At 41.7% G+C, this 23,649-nt stretch overlaps 1 protein-coding gene across 1 annotated transcript; it reads right to left on the minus strand.

The window, feature by feature from the left end:
* Positions 1-3,568: 3,568 nt before the first annotated feature.
* On the minus strand, positions 3,569-10,658 carry meiob (meiosis specific with OB-fold). The gene is made up of 14 exons (XM_085415249.1): positions 10,432-10,658; positions 10,036-10,115; positions 9,815-9,872; positions 9,516-9,647; positions 9,281-9,353; positions 8,929-9,124; positions 6,642-6,742; positions 6,356-6,408; positions 6,071-6,166; positions 5,785-5,877; positions 4,345-4,489; positions 4,066-4,252; positions 3,766-3,852; positions 3,569-3,685 (listed from the first exon to the last, which is right to left on the minus strand). The coding sequence occupies exons 1-14, from the start codon at positions 10,544-10,546 to the stop codon at positions 3,569-3,571; spliced, it is 1,533 nt and encodes a 510-aa protein (XP_085271375.1). The 5' UTR covers positions 10,547-10,658.
* Between the last annotated feature and the right edge of the window lie 12,991 nt (positions 10,659-23,649).

The following is a 23,649-nucleotide window of genomic DNA, read 5'->3' on the forward strand; positions in this document are numbered from 1 at the left end:
TAAAAATAATCTTAACTCTAACCAATATAGAAATTATCTATTAGATTACATTAGTCTTGATACAGCCTCTGCCTCAGATCAATTGCTCTGGGCTCCTTTGATCAGGTCCATCACCTAGTGGGGGTGGGGGGTCATAGTTTGGTCCCGCCTTCACTGTTGTGATTGGTGTGGGGGTAGGGACAGGCTTAGGGCGTCGGGGGGTTCCCCGGAGGCATCTTCCTTGGGGGGCTCAACCCGGGGTAGCGGTCATGTCCGGTTAGGGGCTCTGTTGGCTCTCCGGTGACTGTTTCCTCGCGGCTGCGTGCAGCGGGGCTAGGGGAGGGTCTGTGCTGACGGACGTGGGTTACTGACCTGGTAGCCTGGCTGCCCCTGGGTGGGTCCGGGATGGGCGTGAGGTTCTGGGGGCGCTCCGTCTCTGGGCTGGGACCCGGACCGGGCCTCGGGGGCTTGGGTCCTGGTTGGTGTGTTGCCGGGGTTGTGGGCGGGTGGGTGCATGGGGGCCCAGCCCTGGAGCAGGGTGCCGCCGGTGCGTCGAGCCACCTGGGGGGCTCTTCAACTGGTGGGGGAGATTGTCACATCTTGCAGGAGCTTTCCTCTCCTCAGGAGCTCCCTCTGCAGGAGGGGGAGATACAGGAGAGGTGGAGGAAGATCTCAGCCTGGGTGTTTATTGTCTTATGTAGTCTGGAAGATGAGTGGATGGTGGGGTGGGTGCAGTTTTCTCTGTGGTGGGGTTGGGTGGACTGTCCCGGGCTCTGTGGGGCCGGGCGGCGCTGCTGCACTGGGCCCGGTCTGGATGGGCCTGGGCCCCCTTTCCCTGGTGGGTCGCGGAGTATGGGGGTGCCTACTGGGGTCAGCGGGGGAGCTGGCCCCAGGGAGGGGTCACTTGCCCCTCCCTTCCTTCCCTCCCCATCTCCAGCTGCCTCCCTCTTCCCGCTCCACCACAACCACCCACACATGCAGGGCCTTGGAGTAGGGGTATGTCACCAGGGTGCAGAGGAGGCTACCCCCCCCTCTGTCCCCTTCTGGCTGCCTCTGCCTCAATTTTATCCCACAACTTAGACATTCACATTACTCACACTCTCATTACACATACATATAGGATCTTGGGGGTGGGCACGATACACGGAGTCCAAAGTACCATCAGGGTGTACACCCCACCCCTGGCATCGTTGCCCACCTCTCAATTTTAAATACACGTAGACATTGAGGGCTAGCAGGAGGGACCATGCGCTTACCTGCTGCTCTCTGGCAGGTAGCTCCAAGCCCTCCTGGGTTTTAAATGCACCTTAGAACACACATGCATCAACATTACAATGAGCGGGTGGAGGGAGGTTTGGAGTCTTCTCTCACCCCCATTCTCTGCGACCTGCTGGAGCAGGGGGGCTAGGACTAGGAGGAGGAGTTGGCCGTCCGACTGCGGTCTGGAGTGTGGAGCCTTCCTGCTGCTGCGGAGTCGGGGTGGTCTGCCTCCCCCCACCGCAGGGAAAAGGGAAACACCACCTGGGTCTGGGTGCAGTTCCCCCCTCCAGGGGCGGGGGCACCTAGACCCGGTTTGTAGAGTACGCTTGGGGAGTGTGATCGTGTGTACAACGTCTCTTTATGTCTGTCTCCACGTTGGTTGAGTGTGGAGTAAGTGCATATGAGAGCATGAGGGTGGGAATGGATGTTTGTATCTGTGTGTGCCTGTATGTCTGTGTCTATATGTCAGGTTGGGTGTCAGGCGCCACCTCTCTGGGGACATCTCAGGCCCTCCAAGGTTTGGAGGCCTATCTCCCCCTACCACCACTTCCCCTGCCAGTGGCGGACCCCCTCAGACATCGGTGCGTTGGTGGTTCTTTGTGTCCGGGGATGGGCGTCCAGGTACACACCGGCTCACTCCTTGGCGGCCGCTTATCGGGGCCTGGAGCCTGGGGCTCGCTCGGGCCACTTCGGAGGTGGGGTGCCCCCGGCCTCTCGGCCTGGGGCTCGGTCACTCAGGCGCAGCTGGCTGCCGGCGGAGCTCACGGGCGCGTCACTGCAACTCCCCCTGGCTTCTGCTCCGCGGCTGCTGGGTGAGCCCTCATCTGGGACTCTCCTCAGCTCTTTCTGGGACAGTGGCGCAGCTGCCCCTCTGTTGGTCTTCCTTGGTCTCTTGTGTTCTGGGGGCCTCTGGATGTCTGGAGTTTTGATCTCCTCCACACCTGCTTCACGCCCTGGAGGACGGGGCTGTGGCCCCCCCACACCCTCTAGCAGATTATTACATGAAGGAACCTTTTAAAAAACAAAAAACAAGCGCGTCCATGCTCACAGGTGTACACACGGGTGATCACACCCACAAACTACACCCTTTTTGGCTCCTACCTCAAAGCACACTGTGTTCTGTTGATCTTATGTGCTGCACAATAATGTTTAACATTTAGTATTTACTGTCATATTCCCATATATCATTGTGATGTTGTTTATTCTATTACTCTTGTTCTCTTCTGCTTGCTTTCTTTTTTCTTTCTCAGCAGGTGATCCAGGTGATTGATATATGCATTTTTTTTTCTCTGCCCGTTCTGTTGGTTTTTGTCTTTTGCCCTTCTCCCCCGTCCCTCTTCTCAGCTGTTTCTCTTTCCTTCTTTCTTTCTCCCCTTCTTTCCCCCAGTCAAGTCTGTCCCGTATTCAGTAAGTGAAAATAAAATAAACAATAAAAGGTGAATCAAATGGACCATTACGGCAAGGCTGGGATGGTCAGTTTGGTAAAGTAAATCCGCTGGGCATCTTTCTTTGCCTTTAGACAACAATTCTGATGGCAAAAGAGCCAAACGGGACAGGCCAAAAAAAAGAAAAGAAAAAAAAAAAGAAAAAAAAAGTCACTTTTGGATCACTGGAGAGTTGGGTACAGATTATTGGTAATAGAACAGTACTGCCCTCTGCTGGTGTGCAGAAGTATGGCAATATTTCTTCTGCATGTTCATGCACCAAGTTTGGGTTTGATTGATTCCTTGTTTTGCAGTTTTTTAGAAAACTTGACAAATGAAGGCTAAAAAAAAGAAAACAAAAGACCAGAAAATCCATTATATTTTTATGACTCTTGGTCTGAAGAACAGAAAAACCTTTTCATCAACTAATGCATAAAATTCAGAGATTAAATGGTGTCAACTTGACTTAATTTTTTAAACAGAGCAGTACCTTATCTTTAAAAATGCCTCAAAAGTATGTATCACACACTTCTAGGGGCTCCAATGACTGAAGAACATGAAGAACACAGCTTATTGTCTAACTTGTGCATATTTGGAGATGTTTTGAACCCAGACTGCTCGTTAGCTTTCATATAATGGAACATAAAAGTTGCAGTGTAAAACATAACACATTAACATGGAGCTGATGAAGTTAGTGTAACAGCTTTAAAGTCAAACAACTTAGCAGCATGTTTATAAATAAATACTTTTACATAAATACATTAAATAATCTGGAGTCCTAATAAATAATTGGTAATAATTAAAACTCAAGGTGCACATGCATGAAAGCCTCTTGTTAACATGTGAGTCCAAAGACCAAACAGCAGGTGAGGCAGGAAGCTGAAACTTGTGAGTGAGGGTGCTGATCACAGGCGCTGCTGCAGCAGGGCAGACATGTGCTGCTTCACCTCTCCTGGATCTGCCAACGAGCAGTCCAGGACCATGCCCCTGATTCCACTCTTCATCTTAGGAGAAGGAATGATCTACAGCACATGAGATTTTTTTCAACACTTTGTTTTTACAGCTAATAGCTTTTGCAGCTTGGTATCAAAAGCTAAGGTACCTTCACATATATTTTGCATCTCTCCAAAAGAAATTTCCACTTCATTGCAGTCCTCTCACCATCAGTCAAACTGATGAACTCCTCTGTCTGAATCAGATCAAACAGAAAAGGTGATGTGGCAAAGCTATCAACCACCGCCATTCATTTACTGGATTGTGGAGGTTCATCTGAGCAATAGCTACAAAATAAAGAATATTTACAGAATTTTGTAACTGACATCTGAGCCATACAGCACAGGTGTAGGAACACAAGGTTTAGAACTGAGACTGGAGAATCGTCTTTCTATGAACTGATACTTACTGTACATCCCAGAGCCTTTTCTGCCACTGGGCTCCTGAGGCTGCAGGCATGCAGAGTGCCGGTGTGGTCTGTGAAGTCCACCAGGAGATCAAAGCCTGTAGTGGCTGAAACAATCTGACCCTTTCCTGGACATAACTGGTTGGTGCAGCTGTTCAAGTCCTCAGTCACCAGGAATTTGCATTTCGAGCTGAAGCAAAGACAAAGCAATAAGCTGCTCTTTGTTCTTGTTCAAGGAAGTGGCTGTCATGGTTATAGTTAGTAAACAATGTGTGAATTTACCACCGTGTCTTGATGACTTTTGAAGCAGACGAGTCGAGGTCGAGCTTGGAGATGAAACTATATGTGATGCCAAATAAAGCCTCGGGATTCTCTCGGGCCTTCTGCATCAGCTGGCTCACTGTGTAAACGTCGGTGATGGACTCTACTGCAGACCAAAACAGCAGCATACATGTGTACTTAAAGGGCACTTTCTTAGGTACACCTGCTCAAAAGCTCATTAGCACACATCAGTAAATCACATGGCAGCAGCCAAATGCATTTAAGCATGTAGACATGATCAAGACGAAAGAGTGCCAAAGCACTTTAAGCACAAGATTGTTAGTTAATCATTTACAAATGAATATTGTCTGTATGGACTGCAATTTCCCCCCAAAACAGTGCACATGTAAAACTGTGGTGTTAAGCGATGCGGTTGAAAATTTGAGTGCGCCTAACTTCAGTGCAACCATGGCAAAAAGTTAGTCTAGAGCCCTGCCATGGATGTGATGCCGGAAAATCTGCAGTAACTGTGTGATGTTGTCATTTCGATATGGACCAAAATCTCTGAGCAACGTTTCCAGCAACAATTACGGTGGTTTTGAAGGAAAATGGGGTTCAACCAAATTACTAGCAAGGTATACTTAATAAACTGTCACAGTCTGCAGTCTTTATACAAAGAAAATCCTGATGTGTTTCCACTGCAAAATAAAGGAGGCAGGATACTGATATACTAAATATTAAAAAAAGAAATTCCTCCTCAGCAATTTAATCGGTGGGAAAACATGTTTTTGGACTGGTAAGTCATATTTTCTATGTTGTTTAACACATCTAGATGTGGGGAATTAAAGCTAAAACTTTTGATCTCACACTCGCATGTCTCAGTGAACGGCAAAATCAAAAATGTATTGGCATCATAGTCTAAATACCTCCTCTGGAAACACTCTTAAAGCCTGAAAATCTTTACACCAGAAGGTCTCTATGTGGACTGAGAAAAAAATAAAATAAATGAACTGTTGGTTTTCATTTTCAAGAAGAAAAACAGCAGCTAGAAAAACAGCAGCTAGTGTAACTGTGTGGCTTGGTAATGTGCTTTTAATGAGGAGCTGAACTGACTGTGCTACCACTGGTCAGTGATGGAGGTCTAAGCCACAAGTTAGCCGTACTCGTCTGTCGGATCCTGTTAGTTTTGCTCTTTTTAGGGGATTTACCAAAAGTGGGGAAAATGACTTTATGATTTGATAATAGCATCTTGCATTCACCTTTTAAACTTTCCTATATGCCCTCTGTAACTGAAAATATAATTATTTTATATAATATAATCTTTTGCTTAAAGATCCAAGACAAAAGCAGGGGAAATAACAGCTTCTGATGCCTCAAATTCAAAGAGTCTTTTACATTTAGATGGGCAGACTGACTTATATGAATATGGGGAAGTCATGGCAGGAACTCATTATAACTTACCAGGGACATCCTCTGGCATGTCATCTTGATCCAGAGCTCCAGACTCTGACACTTCTTTAGCATAACTGAACAGCAGGCTGGCCTCTCGGGTGTCTGAAAACAAATTATGATTGACTCTAGCATGTTTCTCTCCCTGCACAGCAGGAAGGAAAGCTCCATTTCTTTCACTGTCTACCATGACTGATTGGTTGTCCAAAACCAGCATTTCAGTCTTGTTTTAATCAGTTACACCATTTAAATCTCTATCAGAGCCTGTGTTTTTTTAAGTGCCGCTGTGATCTCTTACCAGGATTGACAGTGATAATGCTTTTCGAGTTAACAGTTGCCACCATGCCGCTGCGAAAGCTGTCAAAGCTGATCTTCGCGTCGGCTATGAAGAGCACTTGGAATGAAGAAAAACAGTTGAAACAACAGAAAACCATCTTAAACGCAAACACGCGGTTGGATCTCAGGTAACCACCGCTGTGTTTGTCTTCAGCACAGTATGCTAATGGGACATGATGGGCAGGAATAACAGTTAAATAAAGATTCATTTCTGCGGCGGAGAAAGAGCAGCAGCCCTCAAACCTACCCGTCTCCCTGGGTATCAGAGGTTGCATGAGCTGAATGGTTTCTCTGTCCCAGCTGTGAGTAAGACAGAGGTCAGGGAGTCACACAGGGGAGAGCACAGTCAAAAATCAAACACACATGTAGTTCAGAGGGGCAATCTAAGACGTTGTATCGCTAATGTAAATTTGTGGTCGCTTAAGGAGACACAGCGGTGATACAAAAGGCAGTAAAGATGGAATATGGCACAAAAGCAACAGAAGTAATAAATCTACGTTCATTTTCCAAATTAATAAATGCCTTTGACACACCAGACGAGGGGGAAGGATAAGACGGAGTCATCAAAGAGCCTCACTTCCAGCCTCTGCCCTCTGCGTCCGTCTGAAGTGGTGAACTGCTTTGTGTCTCCGATCTGAAAATGCAAACACGGTCGCTTGAAGTTCCTATCACACTATCTCCCTTTCATGTGACACTGAGATCAGGTCTGGCCCGTGTGTGAACTTTGGGGCCATTATGGTGAGCTGGTATGTTCCAAAACCAACAACCATTCACCATGAAACCACACGCACACAAACACAGACACAGTGTAGGCTAATTGACAATTTATAAGATGTAAATGAAAACTCAACTTATTTGATCGCTCACTCATCACACTCATACACATCAGGGTTCCCACCACAGCGTCTCTCTGACAGGTTATGTGGCTTTTCCGTGACTGACTTTAATAATCCAACATCGAGCCACTTTTTAACAACCCTCCCTCTCTTTTCTTGTTAAAGTTGTTTTTCAGCTCAGGAAACTTTTAACAGACTATTTTCCACCATAGTTCAGTTTATGGTAGAGGAAAAAACAAAACCAAACAAACACCATCTAATCAATGTGGGAGCAAAGTTGGAAAATACATATTTTACTAACTGAAAACCACCTCTTAAAATATGAATACATTTAATATACTCAAGTTTATATGATTGCAATCTGTTACTTGACAAAGAATCTACTAAGCACGTAAACATGCTATAAATGTTTCTACTGAGCGTTTTTTACTTTATTGCATTGTCTTTGGAAATCTAAATTTTTGAGCACACTGGGTCAAACCAGGTCAATAAGAATTTGGTTGATTATCGTTTATTTATTTCTTCTTTAGTGTCAAACTAAGTTTACACAACCTGTGATGCTACAGAACAAATAAACACAGGCTTTCAGTTCAATGTGAAAATCCTAGATGATTTTCAGAGAAGTTAACCATCTGACCTTAATCTGGAGGTTGACGTCACTGAGATTTGAGATCATATGAGATTTTTAGTAGATGCACCTATGGCATGCATTTCAAAATCCTGTGTTACCTGGTTCTCGAGTTATCACATTCACAACTTTGGGTGTCTAACAGGTGGCCTTTTACAGCTGAGGGGCAAAAACTATGTTTAGCAGATGAACAGTATCTGAGAATCTAGGAAACAATCCAGAAAAGACCTGACAGAGTATCTGAGAAACGCTTGATCCATCTACAGTTCACTGAAGCCTCATCAGAAATGGTCTCAGTGCAAGTGTCGCTGTCAAGAAACAATTCTTAAGGAAGGTAAACATGGAGAAAAGGCTGAGGTATGAAAATTACACAAGAACTGGACTAAAAGCCCAACAGGTCTTCTGGAGTGACAAAGACAAATTTGAAATGTCTGGTTCAAATCATCATCAGTAACACTATCAGTCACAGACTGGCCTCTCCAGAGACCCCACCTCAACATTATTAAAGCAGTGTGCGATCATCTTGATGAACAATGGAACAATTGGCAGCCAGTTTTGAAAGTCCTTCCAGAAGCCTGGAGAACTGTTCCTGACTACAGAAAGAAGGAAAGCTGCCTAAGAGAGTTCAGTGTTAAAGACTGACGATGAGCAGTGGCACAAAACTTTTGCACGCTAATATAGAAAGAGAGAACGTTTTCTTTCCCACTTAAAGAGTCTTTAAAATGCCATTATGGAAAACTGGGAATGCTTTTGGAAAGGTCATTGCCTATTTGATTGCTGAGAATTTGAATATAGAATAAAAACTACTGTAATAATTAAACTGTAAATATATAGCTGCCAGGATTTAGCCACAAAACAAAATCCAGAAAAATGAGTTCAATAATCAACATTTTATGCCACATTCTGGCCACATTTTTTAAAAAAATAATCATCTTACAGAGACATTGACAGCAGTTTTTTAATCTTTAAATAGTGCAAGCTAAGCTACTGAGAGTAAATTTTCATTTGACATCAGAGTGAAGTTAATCTTGATACATGTCATTTTTCAAGAACTCAAATATTTATTTCCCTAGTTAGTGTAATGTTCATTGCCTTTACTGCACATTGCAGCAGTGTTCTCAGATTTGTCCATGCATGTATAGAAAAGCATTCTGGGAAAAACAGGAAAAAACACACTAACCTCAGTAAAAGCAGGTGAGGTGGGGTCATGAAAATTTCAGCACAATAAATATGTAAATAAAAAGTCTTTGTGATTAACAGCTTTCAGCACTCTACACAAAACCTTAAGTGTATAAAAGGGAACTTTTCTCAAACTCCTGTGTAACACTGAGCGACTGAAGCCTTAAAGTGTCCTACCGATTTTACAGCAGCAAGTATATTTATCACCGAACCATCCAGCTTTTGCCCGTTGGCCACTATGTCTCCCAGAGAGTAGAAATCTCTGGAGTCCTTAACAGGCAGGTGAATCAATGGCAGCAGTCTGTCAATGGTGTCCATATCAGCACACAGACACACCTGGGAATGAGCCTCCGTCACCAGCAGCCTGTAGTGGCTGAGACAGCAGATGCTATCATTACACATTACTCCCTGTTACACCGTGCTTTGCACAGTGTTACATTATGTTTGCCTCACTTGCCATCAGCTACCTAAAAGCACAGTAAGGAGAACATGCTTCTTAGATACCATCTGTCTTAAAATGCTAAATTACCTCGGTGTTGCAGGACAAAATCGATCTCCTTTCTCCAGGTCTTTGGTGGCAACTAAAGGGTTTTCAATTGTGACTGGAAAGGAAGAAAAAGAAGCAGTTCTGTTTCCAAGCATCATTATGTAATTTCTATAGGCAAGAAATACATTAAAAATATTTCAGTTTATTAAAAAATTACTTTAATCGGGAAAGAGGACAGTAAAAGAAATCTACACAACTTTGAGAGAGACTTTCTCACCACAGTCCCCAATGTTGAAGCTGCTGGCCAGCCCGTTGACATAGGCATCATTTCCCCAAGTGCTCACGTTGATGAAGAAGTCCGGAGAGTCTTTAACAGTGAAGCCAAAGGTGAATCTGTCCATACCAATATCTGTATTTCAGAAATGGAGGGTTAGTGTAGTGATGCAGTTCAACGGAGAAAAAAAGAAACCTAAAAATCACCACCAGGAGAGGGCGCTGGTGTACAAGACACTGAAGTGCAGAGGAGGAATGTTGAAAATAATGATGCACTGATAGAGATACAGCCAGGATACGAACTTTTTCTGTCAGGGAAGCTTTTGACGTCAGTTTTTCCAATGATGATGCCTGCCACTTTCTGGAAAACATTACAAGGACAACGGGAGTGCATTATACTATTTAATTAAACTCGCTAAAACAAGCCTGAAAATGCACTGGGCTACATTAGGGTATAAGCCCTAGGAGAAAAAAAAAAGAAAATAAAGGACATGAAGTTTAAAAAAAAAATCAGTTGAACTCACTGAATGAGAGATGTTGGGATGCAGCTCAGAGATAGCGATATAGGTGTGAGCAGCCATTTTGTTTATAACCTCTGCACAGTCTATAAATAAAAAAAAATAAAAATAAACAGAAGTCAGGAACTGGGCTTCAGCTCAACCTCTGCAAGACGGTTTCTACATCAGCTCTGAATACACTAAAACACAGTGAGTAATGTGTAAGAGCTACATACATACATACATTTACTAGCTAAATTTAACTTAATGCAGTAATTATATAAGTAGCAAGCTAACGCTGGATTATTTTTAGTCATTTTAACGCTAAATTTGATTCAAACAGACTAATATTACAGTTCTACTCTAGCTTTAATACTAATTAATTTAAAGCTCAGCATGTTTTTTGCTGTCTGCGGTTTTTACCTGTCTCCAGCAGTTCTCTTGTCACGTGACATAAGATTTTCGCGGTGAAGCTGTTGCACGCGACGGTATAACGGAGCTTTGATGCTGCCTTCATTGTTGCTGGAAATTTCTGCATTAATACAGCTGCGTCTTCAGGCTACAATACACACACAAACGAAAAAAAAAGACTTAAAAATTACCTTTCATAGTGGCATACATTAGTAAAACGTAGAGAACAACTGTTAGTGTGAAGTAGGAGTTTTCTTTATTATTTCGTAATAAAGGCTTTATGCCGGTTAAAATCACATAAGACTTTACTGTCATTGTACCACTATCACATGGTCACCGCTATTAGGTTGTGCTAAAAAAAACAACCCAATAAATAATCAAATACAAATAATACTACTACTAATAAATATAAAAGTCTTAAATACTGTCATATAAATAATCAAATGCAAACATAAAATATTTATATATAATAATGATATAATAACACACACAAATATATACATGCAATATTATTCAAGTCTTTTAGCAGCTTCACTTCATTGGTCCCCTACGATGTTGGTGGCCCGGTTTGGGCAGTGGGGCTTGAAGATGTCACTATTGGAGTTGCTGGATCCCAATGATTTTCTGGGTCTCCTTGGCAATCCTCTGTAGTGCCTTCTGAGCCGGTTCTGAGGTAACCCAACCTTCCTCAGGTTCCTCATGAGATCTCGGCGTTGCTGAGCCTTGACAGTGACAGCAGAGGCTCAGGATCCTCTGAGAAGGGGACACTGAGGAATTTAAATCCAGAGATACTATCAACAACATGGATGTTGACATTTAGTAACTAACTAACTTCTTTTCAACTAAGCATAGCCCAACAAGCAACAAAATATGTACGTGCTACTGAACTCCTCATTAGTTCAACTTCTTTATTCAGAAAATACAAAATGAATTAAATTTATTTCCCCAATTTAATCATCATTTTTCATGCTGATAAAAAACACTGACTGTTACTATAATTTAAGCAAATCATTACTGTTTCACCTTTCTGCACTTTAAACCTACTCTTTCTCAATTTCACTAACTGATCAGTTGCATTAATCTTGATTTCGTAATAACGAACACAAACCAGGCTCTATTCACCTAATGTTTTGTTAGTCACTGTTTAATGTTGCGCAAGATGAAATCTACAGTTTCAACACGCATTCAGTGTGGTAAACACCGATACAGCTGCGCAAACATGCATTGAAACAGGAGTAACAATGAAATTGCAAAGGCCACAATGACTGAAAGCTGTCAGTTATGCACACTGAAACACGCACACGTTTTATTTGAGTCATCTGTTTGTGTCTTTGTACCTTAGACTTTAATATTAGCTTGATGATCCTACCCAGCTATCATTCACAACATGGGATTTGTGCTCAGACAGCCATGCTGAGATTAATTTGACAGCTTCCTGGTTTGTTTTGATAGCACAAAGCCGTGTTTGACATATGATACTGTCTCATGCACCTAAGCAGGAATCAAAAGGTGTAACAGTAAACCCTCATTCAGCTTCACAGAGCCCTTGCTCATTTCCTGTGTTGACTAATCCTCACAGTCAGATCAGATAACTGATCCCTGTGACTAATGTTGATTTTTCAGACAGTAATGTCTCTGGTGATGTGATTTTATGGCTGCTGCTAAAAAAAAGAAGAAAAAAAAGAGAAGGCGGGGTACAGTAGCAGTTATGTGCGTAATAACAGAGTAAGAAAACAGCTAACACAGGTAGATTATACCTGAGCAGATAGCCTGATGTGTAACTATCAATCAGTGTATTCGTGAGCTTTGTATAATCTTGTGTAATGTTAAACTGAAGTGGTTAAATGCATTGAACTTTTATCTACACAAAAAGGAATCGATTTGCTTTTTGCAGCAGCGGCAGGCTATTCAAATGAAAGAAAAATTTCAAATTCTAATTTCATTAGGGTTTTTCTGACTAAACTTGGTGAGTCCATTAATCAAAGCACTGTAAAGTGTCATCAGATAAATCAAGTGAAACTTACTGTTGGTTTGATGAATTATTCATAACGAATTCACCTGTCATCAATCACACGCCGATCAAACGTTCAACTGGTTCTTTTGACGTAATTTGAATAAACTATGTAAATGTCTATACCAAAAGCAGTCAGCTAAGGTCTTGCTTGTCACCTTCCAAAAACCTGACGTTATGCAGAGCCGAGCAGGATGTCGCATGCACGCAGTCGCCGCAGGAATGTGCTGTGATCGCGTGGCCTCTCTGCCTCAGGTCGGCTCCCCAGAGGGCCTGCAGCCGTGTGGCCACTAATCAACTATTAATCCATCATCTCATGTGAGCTCCTTTCTGTAGATGCGCCATGCATCTCAGTGCATACAGCACATCTATGTTTACTGTCATCAAAAGGACAGTTCAAAGTTCATAAAGAATGTCTGTAGAAAACAAGAACGATAACTGCAATAATCAGAGGTGATGCTGCTTAGAAACAGATATTCAAATGGACAATAACGTTCATGCAGGAAATTTCATATCTTGCAGCTGCTGCATCAGTTACTGTCCTGATGAACTGTCATGATTAATTCAAGAAAATTGCTTTTCTAGATTCATATTAATCTGTAAACTTACAAAAAAAAAAAAAACTGTTCAAACAGCACATTTAAAAGCTAATTTCATAAAGAATAATGTCCATGACTGTAAATACTCCACCAGCTTAGCTTTTGCTTACATCTCGCATGCTTCAGTGTTTATCTATTGAGCATCTTAACAGACTGAAAAGGCTCGTGCTTCACATGATTCAGAATCAAATGCATTAGAGCTCAGGCAAATAAATACATTTAAAAAAACAAATGTAACTACATGGTAGTGCAACTATAATAAGTTTCTCATTTTAGATTTGCTTAAATTTTCCAAAATCAGGAGTCAAAGGTAAAAATTATTTTTCACCTCTACAATTTACCTCTTTTGAAAAGGTCAAAGAAAGTTATGAAAATACATAAAGTAACATGAATAAAAATATATTTGCATTGAAAAGGTATAATTAGGAAGACGTACATTATGACTCAAAAAAATATTGGGGTTTTTTACATTAAAAAAATTATCTGAGCACGTAAAATGTGATACAATAATATATCTATAGAGCTGTTTTACTCAGTGGTGAAAAGTTGTGTAAGCTTCAACCTCTAAATACTGCTCAAAATTTAATGTTAAAAAAACGGTGCCCAGTATAATCAAAATAAATTAAATAAGGCTGACAAGAACCTGCAGATTGTTTTTTCTCTTACAGTACTTGGATTTTTGTATTTAAGTATTTTTACATTGTGGTATTGCTATTTAGAGCAGCTCTAAAGCTCTTCCACTTCTTTCACAGCAGTCTCCTGGACCTTATGTAAAGGCACCAGACAGGAGATTTATAGTTAAACTGCAAACCATGTATAAAACATGAGAACACTGGAGGGAGTAAAACCACCACAGACCTGCTTGGAGACCAGGCGACACAAAGACAACACAAAACCAAGTTGAAATCCTTTAAAATTGCAGAGATTCAGAAGTGCAGATCTGTGGCACCTTCATATATCCTGCATGCATCAAACAGCAGAGGTTCACAGACTGATGGTTTGATTGAAATGACCTTTTGCAATCAGGAAGTGAAAGAGCCGGTGTTTACACTATATCCATATGTTTGGTAATGTACCAAAAAATCCTGTACAGGGTTTTACATTGCTGCAAAATGCTTTACAGGAAGTGGGTAGACAGGTTGTAGTATTTAGATGGTTTGCACTCACGTGTGAGAAGGTACCCATGATTGTACACATGCGAGACAAGGGAGCCATTGTTTAAAAAAAAGGAAAAAATGGGACCAATCCTCATTATTTTATTGTATCCGACCATTAAAACATATTGTTCTGCGCATGGTGAGCAATATCTTGGCATAACTCAGACTTCAACATCCAACTATAGCTTTTGCAGTCGCTGGCAGGAGCCTGAGCAGTCTTTATTGGTTTCCACAAGTGGAAGACGTCCAAGCTACAAGTATGCGTACACTGTAATTTCCCTGCCACCTGTGTGACTGACTATGGTGGAGCTGCTGCTGCTGAGCCACTGGGCCTGCTCAAAGCCATCGGATCTGCCCAGCTCTGGTAGAACAATGCGCTCCGTCTCCTCGTCCTCGTGCCCAGTGAGATGGGGATGTGGAGGAAACTTTAAATGATGTTAATAACATGCTGTTGAAAAGCAACACGAAGACTGAAATCGATGGCATGCACGCATGATGTCAGCTCTCATCATTATGCCACCATGAGGTAATGGGAGGAACACTGCGGCGTTTGTCATGCGATTGCTTCGGCTGGCTTTTTTGATGTGCTGTTAGCAGATTTAAAGTCTTGTTTTTCAGATTAAACTTTGCAGGAGTTAGTTAGAGAGGAAGCATTTCAGTACAGCGAAGACTGAAATACTGATGAGGAGGAAATAGAAATATGAAGGAAAGGAAATTTGTTGAATATTACAGCACAACAGGAGCTTTCATGAAACTGTTTTCACAAAACCGGTTACACCACTTACACACCCAGATCACGGGTGTTTTCTGTTTGTGAGGCTTGCTCACTTATGGCCTTTATCCCATTTGTGGTGTGCTGACTCACAGGTTTGACTGGACAGGTGAAGAGTATAAGCAAAACTTCATCAACCATTTTTCATTATTGAAGTTAAACCAAAATGTGACTATAGAAAGGCTGTTTTCTGCAAAAGAAGTTTCTGTTTTCGAGGCTGTGCGCCTTTAATTTTTTCTGTGAACGCAATCAATTGTAAGATTTTATTTAGTTAGGTCCAAAAATATTGGTTCCGTTTAATCAGGGTTTGGGTTATAATAGAGTATACAGTGTGGTTACAGTGATTAACATGTGGTTCGGGTTATGGAAAGGTTGTGACTAAAAATAATTTTGAAATATGAAACGACGAGGCTGTATAGAAGAAGGATGTAGCTGCAGTGATGTCACTGGTTTGTAGACTAATTAAAAAAAATAAAATCCTGCTCCGTTAATGCATCAGTAGCAAAAACTGCACCTAACATAATGGAAATTAATTTTTTAAAAAGGAGCTTTTCCAGGAGCCTGCAGACTTTAACTTCATTTTTCTGACTTTAAGACTCACATATTTCTATTTGAGTGTTTTTAAAGTCCCGAATACTTCTTCCACTTCTCTGTAAAGGCACCAGACAGAAGATTTATAGTAAAACCATGCAAACCATGCATAAAACATGAGAACAGTGGAGGAAGAACAGACACCAAAGATCCCCTAAAAGACATGACGGCACGAGAACAACACAAAGTCCAAGTTCTTTAAAGCTGCAGTGAGTCAGAGACTGTGACATCTATTCCCTGCATACATCTAATAGCAGATTTTCACAGACTGATGATTTGGTTGAAATTACATTTTGTAAATAGCGAGTCCATGTAGTGGGTAATGCATAAATGCAAGAAAAGAACTTGAACAATACCTCAAGTTTACAGCTTTCACTATTTTTCGTAGTCCGATGATTAGAACGAAGAGGCTGGTGGGAATGCCATTATTTCTGATGGCAGCTGGTTAGAAGTCGCCAACGTAGCAGACTGACTTGATGATTGTGTAGTAAAAACGGCTACTAGTTTTTCTTAAGGGGAAATTTATTGTCTGCATCATGTTGTTTTGCATTTTTTTGAGTCAGAACAGACCAAAATTTGGACGGGAGAAGTGCAAAATTTTCAGTTACCTCTAGCATCTATAAATGCTATGAGATATACACAGATACGTGTTAATTGGTGCAAAAAGTAATAATGTAACATCAGAATTTGAGTTGCTAAGACTGGGGCTCAGTTTGTTGGATGGTCTGAAACACACAACAGGCGTATTTGAAAGATAATTCCATAAAAAAAATACTCTAAAAGCCTCTAATGGCACAGAGATGTGCTCTAGCAGCGTGCATCGACACCTATCAACAGAATCCATGGTTGTAAACATGCTCTGTTCAGCTGTAAAACTGCGCTTTTTAACATGGGAGTTTCCCTCGCTTCTGGAGCTAGCCTCAAGTGGCCAGTCCAAGAACTGCAGTTCTTGGACCTTTAATGCTGGCTTGATTTTCAGTTCTGGATGCAATACCATGAATAGAATGGAGATTTTCTCAGGGTAATGGATTTTAATAGTAAAAAATTTTATGGTAATTGAGCCAATATCTGTTGAAACAGCCCAGAAAAACAGACAAACCAGAAATACTATGTCTGGAGTCCATGCAGTACTAAATCTTTTTCCTCATATGTAATACGCAAATGTCTGGTATGAAGTTGTGTGACTTGGAGCGAGTGTGTCTTTTCAGGTTATATGAATGAATATTTGCGTGTGTGTGTGTGTGTGTGTGTGTTTTGGGGTTTTAATATCAAGTCAAAGGGCATCACTCAGTTCAAACTTTTTATCCTCTAGGACAAAACTCCGGCCTGATATACAGCCACTGTCAATTTAATGTTACCCAGAGAGATTTTTCATCCATTCATCATTTTAACTGTGGAAAGACCTGGAGCTGTACTTCAGCTACATCAAAGCCAGTGCTGCTGTCCCAGTCCATCACAAACGTCCTCACAATATCCACTGCTTAGGTAGTTCCCCTCAGACAAACCCTGACAGAAATATTGCGCCCTAGATTTGACCCAAACGCTTTCAAATTAAGAAAGAGCCCCTTTTTTTTTGTTTTTTTTTTTTTGTTCCTCAAATATGTGAGAAACACATTTCTTCAATTATTGCCGAGTGATATATGAAACAGAAGCTTTCTTTTCTGTGCTGCATGTGTTCCACTGAACAATGAAATCATTATATTGTGGAGTAAAATGGCACTGAGCAGGACACAGTTTCATGCGTTATGACAATAATGCTATTTATTATTGTTTAATGATTTCAGTGTTGCTTTGATTAGGTGCTGATTTTTTAGCATGTGGAACCAATGTCCTATATAAAGAATCATCTGTACTGAGTTGAAATGCAGATAAACTCTTTCTGTATTATTTACAATGGAAAACAACTTTTCACTGATTTCCTTGGAATAAAAATCAAAAAGACTGGGTATCTGGAACGTTTTAGGGATGAGTCATTTGTGTTTTTTTTTTTTTTTGCTCAAAAGCAGAATGATCAAACTGAAATTCACATCCTCTAATTTACTGGTGCCGTGGTTAGAAATCTTCAGCCTAGAATCTTATTGTAACAATTCAAAACAAAACATGAATCCCACATAAGTTTTTCGATGCCTATCTACCGTTTATGTTCATTGCGTGGTGCGTTCAAGCGTTGCACTTTCATTCTTCTCAGTTTTGTCATCGTTACGATCTGTTTTAAGGATTTAATATGAGGAAAAACAGAAACATTCATGTTCTGAGTTTTCAGGGGCCTCGTTGTTCTGCCCCTTAACAAGAGATACATTTTGTCTGCGCTGTGCTTATTTCTAGAGTCCAAGCGTGTCTCTGCAAAGGACGTTGAGTAGAGTCATTAGGTTTCCTCTGTTTGTGCTTATGAGTCACATCCATTAAAAATCAATTCTATCCACTGAGAAGCAGCTTCATCCATCAGAAACCAATTAATTCATCAGAAACATTACACTTTTGGATCTACATTGTTTTAAGTTATCTGCCCAGTTTCCAGTGACTGACTGAAAAGTTGTCAAGCATTGGATGTGTTTGCATAAAAGGGTCTAAAACACAAAAGTGCTTGTTGGCACTTTTGGAAATATGCTCACATAGTTCAGGTTTTGCCATGTGACCCTTGAACTCATCTGCCATTTTGAATATATGATGCTGTGGGGTCAAGTAAGGCCACAGGAAAACAGGTTGGTCAGTGATCCCTCTGGCAACCACCTGTTGCTCGGGCAACTTGCCTAGTTGATGAAAGGTTATTGGAGGTTTATGGCAATTGCAATGAGAAACTGGTTGCAGAGAGGTGTACGGTGTTGCACTGAAAACCTTGCCTTTGCTTTGGCTGTTAGCACTTTGCCAAGGTCGCTTGCATGGAAATGCCGACATGTCTGTAAACATCCAATATGCTGGTCAAGTCTTGAGCAATATCCAGGTGACATCCCGTGAGAACTCTAGAAAACTGACTTTTCTTTATGCAGACTTTAAGTCGTGTTTTGCTATATTACTTTATCTGCCTGCAAGACCAAGACATGCCACTCTAATCCCAAATCCTATTGGATGTCATTTAGGGCTTTTTTAAACCAAACTCTACCATTAGAGGGAAAAAGGCTCCGCCTCATCTGTCTCTTCTAGTCCTGTCTCTCCTTTGGATGCTAGTAACATCACATATGGAAGACATCACGCTGTTACAGAGCAGCTCTCCTCACCAAACACTAATAACAGTGTGGCTATGGGTTTAATAAAAAGGAATGGAACGAATTATGGCCCCATCCTAGTCAGAGCCATCATGTACTGCAGCGCATTAGTGTGGCCTCAGCAGCCAGACCAGACCAGCAGAGACGGAGAGGGGAGATGGGTGGGCGTGGGGGGGGGGGGGGGGGGGGCTGACTAGGAACAACCAGACTTTCCCAGCAATAACTAGTCAGACTCTTGGGGTTCAGTGCTGTGGTATTGAGAGGGGGAACACACAGAGAGATATAGGGAGAAGTCTGTGGGCAGCTAAAACACAGCCTCTGCCAGAGGTAATGGGACATCAAGAGGAGTTTGACAAAGGTTAAACTGAGTCTTCCAAATGAAATTATGAAAAAAAAAATCACGCCCATCTAGAAAAGTGAAAACATAGGAATGCCATGGGAATGGGAGCTAAGAACTTGCTATGTTCTTAGCTAAGAACTTAAGAATGAGAGGAAAAACAAGCAATCCAGAGCTAAGGGAATGTGAAAGTGAAGAGAACTCATGCTGCAGACAGGTGATAGACCCCGTCAGTGACCCCCATAACAATTTGGTTTGCAAGAAAAAAATATCAAAATGGAACATCTTCTGCTTCTTAGCCATTATTACTCTGCAAGGTTTGCTTAGTTTCCTCTTAAACACACACACACAGGTCTGGCACATCCCACAGGTGCCTCAATCTAACTCGAGTGAATTGACATGTGGGGAATTTTTGTTTTCTGGCAGGGTACATTATCCTGCTGAAAGAGACCACAGCCATCAGGGAGTACCGTTTCCATGAAAGAATGCTTAAGTCAGTGGCATGTGTCAAAGTAACATCCTCATGGACCCAAGGTTGCCCAGCAGAACATTGCTGAATGAGCACACTGCCTCTACTGGCATACCTGCTTTGCATAGTGCATCTTGGTGCCACACAGGTGCGTAATTTCCAGGGGGGTTATAACCCCCCCCAATAGTCAGACCCAACCAATATAACCCCGCCAATAAATTTATGTATTATCTTGCATAAATAGGTTGTTGATTTTCTTTACTCATTTCAGGTATTACCAGCAAAATACAGTGGAACCCTGACTTACGAAATTAATTCGTTCCAGAGGGTCTTTTGTAAGTCAAAATTTTCGTAAGTCGAATCACCTTTTTCCATCGCCTTTTGAGTGAGGCGATGCTGGCCTAGACGAAGTTCATGGTGGAGGAAGAGGTGGCGGAGGTGGTGGAGGCTGAAGAAAGCATACGAGCATCACTCGAATCAATTGCAGAAAGTTTTTTCGGCCCCATTATGAATGAACGATAGGCTAATTGCTAACTGCAACAACAATACATCTTTCACGTGGAACAGCGAAACGCAAGTACGAAAGCCAAGGGGTTATCACATGATTCGGAAGGCATTGTGGGCATTGTGGGCTCAGCCAATCAGAGCCAGCGGATTTCGTTACGTGGGCATTTTTCCGTACCACGGGCAAAAATATTGCCGTTAAGTGTCTTCGTAACTTGAATCTTTCGTTAAATAGGGTCTTCGTAAGCCGGGGTTCCACTGTAGTTGCATGTTCAATCATCAGGGAATTTACCAAGATTTATTGATTTATTTAGACACAGATCTTGACCCCCACCCCCATGTTCAGCACAAACTTACTCTGCTTGTGCCACATGTTCCCCAGGTAAGCAATTTGCACGGACCCAACCATCCATGTGATGAAAAGTGTATTCTCTGTATTCATACACGTCTCTATTAGAACCAGCATTAACTTTTTTAGCAAGTTAAGCTACACGGGCGATCCTTCACTCTCAATGTGCATCAGTGAGCCTTGGCCACCCATGACGCTGGTTTGCCACTGTTCCTTCCTTGAGCAATGTTTGATAGATACTGACCAGTGCAGATGGGGAACATCCTCACAAGAGCTGCAGTTTTGGAGATGCTCTCCCCCATCTAGGCATCACAGTTCGACTCTTGTCAAATCTCAAATCCCTACGTTTGCACATTTTTCCTGCTTCTCACATCAACTTTGAGAAGAAAATGTTGCTCCCTGATATATCCCACCCACTAACCGGTGCCATGATGATGAGATGATCAGTGATATTCACGTCACCTGTCAGTTGTCAGAATGTCTGATCGGTGTACACATCCATGTTTACCTTTTAGAATTCTCCTTTATTGAATTTGTTGGCTTGCTTGTTGAATTGATTGGTGCAATAATGTTACCAAATGTTGAACAGAAAAGCTACTTAAACAGCACGCTGCCCTGATGTGTCGAGTGCTCAGCATGCTGTGTGCTGAATACAAATAAAATAAAGGCTTGCTTGCAGAACTTTGATTTCTTTTTCCGTGCTCCACAGAGTATCGGTAATATAATCTGTACTGAATTTAACCAAGATCCACTGAATGTGTGTCAATGAGGTACTTTCAAAATTCTTCTTACGACTTTTGATTTGATTCAATTCATAATAATAATAACTTTTATTTGTATAGCCTCTTTGAAAACACGGTTACAAAGTGCTTAACAGTTTGAATTAACCCACACATCAAATGTAAGTGTAGATGTGTAAACATACAAGCACGCAGTCAAACATATGCTCTTAGATTAAATCCTGCATACGCCCTTCCATACACACATCAGGAGAACAAGAGCCAAAAATAATGGGCAGAAAGCTTAAGGAAAAGCTAACCAATAAAAACGAGTTTTCAGCAGTCGCTTAAAACAAACCACAGATTCAGCCGACCTGATAGACTGAGGAAGGCTGTTACAAAGCAACAGATTTAAAATAAAGAGCGTGGGAACAGTTAAAACACCCTGCTCTGGAATGAGCAGCGGGTCTGCTTTTTGAGCAGGAGCCTGGTCATGTAGGGATTTATATGTAATTAATAGAAAAAACGGCAGTACTCCATCCAGGTGCATCCACAGAAAGAGACAGAAACACACATATATCCACGTTTTAGAAGAAGTAATACAAGTACACACACCTCTGACACAGTTTTCGTTTTATTAAATCGTTAGCCTGCTGCCCCCACAGATGATCTGACCTCTTCCTTGCTCCTTGTGTGTCCCCGTCTCATCTGCGAGTGGATTATGGAAGATGCATGGAGAGCATTTTTGAGTGCTTGCACCACTTGTTTGGGAAAGAAAATATTACTCTTTGACATGTGAATATAAATTCTATATATGGCACTGTGGAGCAGATATAATGAGGAAAACACACAATAGTCACAGAATTTATGTATTTGTTTATTTATTGCTGGTGAAGCTTTCCACATGCGGATTCTTATTTGTCAAGATCATGGAGACATTCTGGCTCCCAGCTTACATCTTTATTTTGCAGATTTTCACAGAAATCCCAGCAATGACCCTTTGGCTTTAGCATATTTCTTTATGTAGTGGTCTCTGATTAAAGAGCTATTAAAAGTGATATATTGCACTAGTCAACATAACATAACAGATATTAACGTATAGTAGCTTTGCCGTGATTAATGTTGCCCTTAAATAGAGCAGATGAAGACGAGCAGAGCAGCTGGGAGCGAGAGTGGCTGCTTTTACTTCATGGGTGGGCAGATCTGGTCCTAACCCTTGTCTCTGTATGCAGTGACATGTCTGTCTTTAGCTCGGCTGCCACTGGAGGAGGTGACAGGTTAGTTTAGACCTACAGCACAGAGGGAATCCTAATGGCTCCATCATGATGTGAAGGCAGCAAACTTATGTTTAGTCAGTGGCAGTCAGGGCTTCTTCTCACTCAAGACTTAAATTCAGCAATTTTGCCACCATCTCCTTCTCTGTTTAACTGGGTTTTGCCACTCGATACTGCCTTCTATACCAGCTCACAGTCATGTCTGTCTTTAAAACCGGCCTGCTTTATTGAACCTACATACAAGTCTGTTATATTTGGATCAGGAGACACCGGCTCGCCTGATTTGCTCTCCCCACCTAAGTCGTTTTCCTCTTCACTGTCAGTGACGTTATACTTTGGACCACCAGAGTTGGACTTCTGGTATTCCACTCTGGCCTTGGGTTACCTACATTATATGTAAGAATAATTTGATGTAGAAGGATTTTCCCTGAAAGAACTCACTGCTAATCAATCCTGTCAGCTCAACTGGTTAACCCAAATGCTACTGCATACTGTACGATTTAAAAGAATAGCAGGAATGGTCACGGACTGTTCAGTAAATACAAATTTACTCACATTATTGACCTGAAAGCTTGTGCATCTAACAAATTCTCTGCTAAAATTCTCTGCTACTAACAACACAGTGTCTGTGTAATTGATTTCCTTTAGGCCTTATGACTACTCCAGTGACTCTGACTATTAAACCCCAGAGAGCTACAGTCTGAAGGGTGGATGCTGCAAATGCAAAGGCATGTCAGGCTGACCAAAGATACATCTGCGTTGTAAAAAGATATATTAACTCAGCCGCGCATGTGTGCACAGGAACACTGCATGCACACGCATACACACGGAAAAAATCACATTCATCTTCTCACCGTCCTTGTAATTGTGGCTACGTCAATAGCATATTACACCTTTTCCTTTAGCTGCTTATTGAGCAAGCCTGCAGCAAATGTTCATGTGTTGGTTATAATGTGATCTATTACCTGTGCCCTAGTGTCAGGCTCTAAGATCAGGGCGGTAGGACTGGGATGTGTCGCTATGGGCTGGGGGTTGGGAGGATTATGGTTTGCCTATAGATCTCTGGGAATGTGAAGAGCCACTGGCTCAGATGGACACTTTATAGCATATGAGGCATGTTGTTGTGGCTTGGATAGGATGTATGGGTTAGTTTTTAATCAGTATAGATTTCTAAAGGCTGATAATAAAAATGAGGGTTTTCTATTTAACATTATATTTTAAACTGGCCATTAGGATGTTGCTGCA

The sequence above is a fragment of the Rhamphochromis longiceps genome, linkage group LG8 (assembly GCF_057381845.1).
Source record: "Rhamphochromis longiceps isolate RC_006_pf linkage group LG8, R_longiceps_female_GT1.1, whole genome shotgun sequence".
NCBI lineage: Eukaryota > Metazoa > Chordata > Actinopteri > Cichliformes > Cichlidae > Rhamphochromis > Rhamphochromis longiceps.

Bases quoted from the DNA above. Each gene is read 5' to 3' on its own strand.
- meiob (XM_085415249.1), bottom strand. From the start codon at position 10,546: ATGCAGAAATTTCCAGCAACAATGAAGGCAGCATCAAAGCTCCGTTAT. The intron at 9,648-9,814 runs GTTCGTATCCTG...TCTGAAATACAG, and splicing joins AAGCTTCCCTGACAGAAAAA to ATATTGGTATGGACAGATTC. The intron at 3,686-3,765 runs GTACCTTAGCTT...CATGTGCTGTAG, and splicing joins GATGCAAAATATATGTGAAG to ATCATTCCTTCTCCTAAGAT.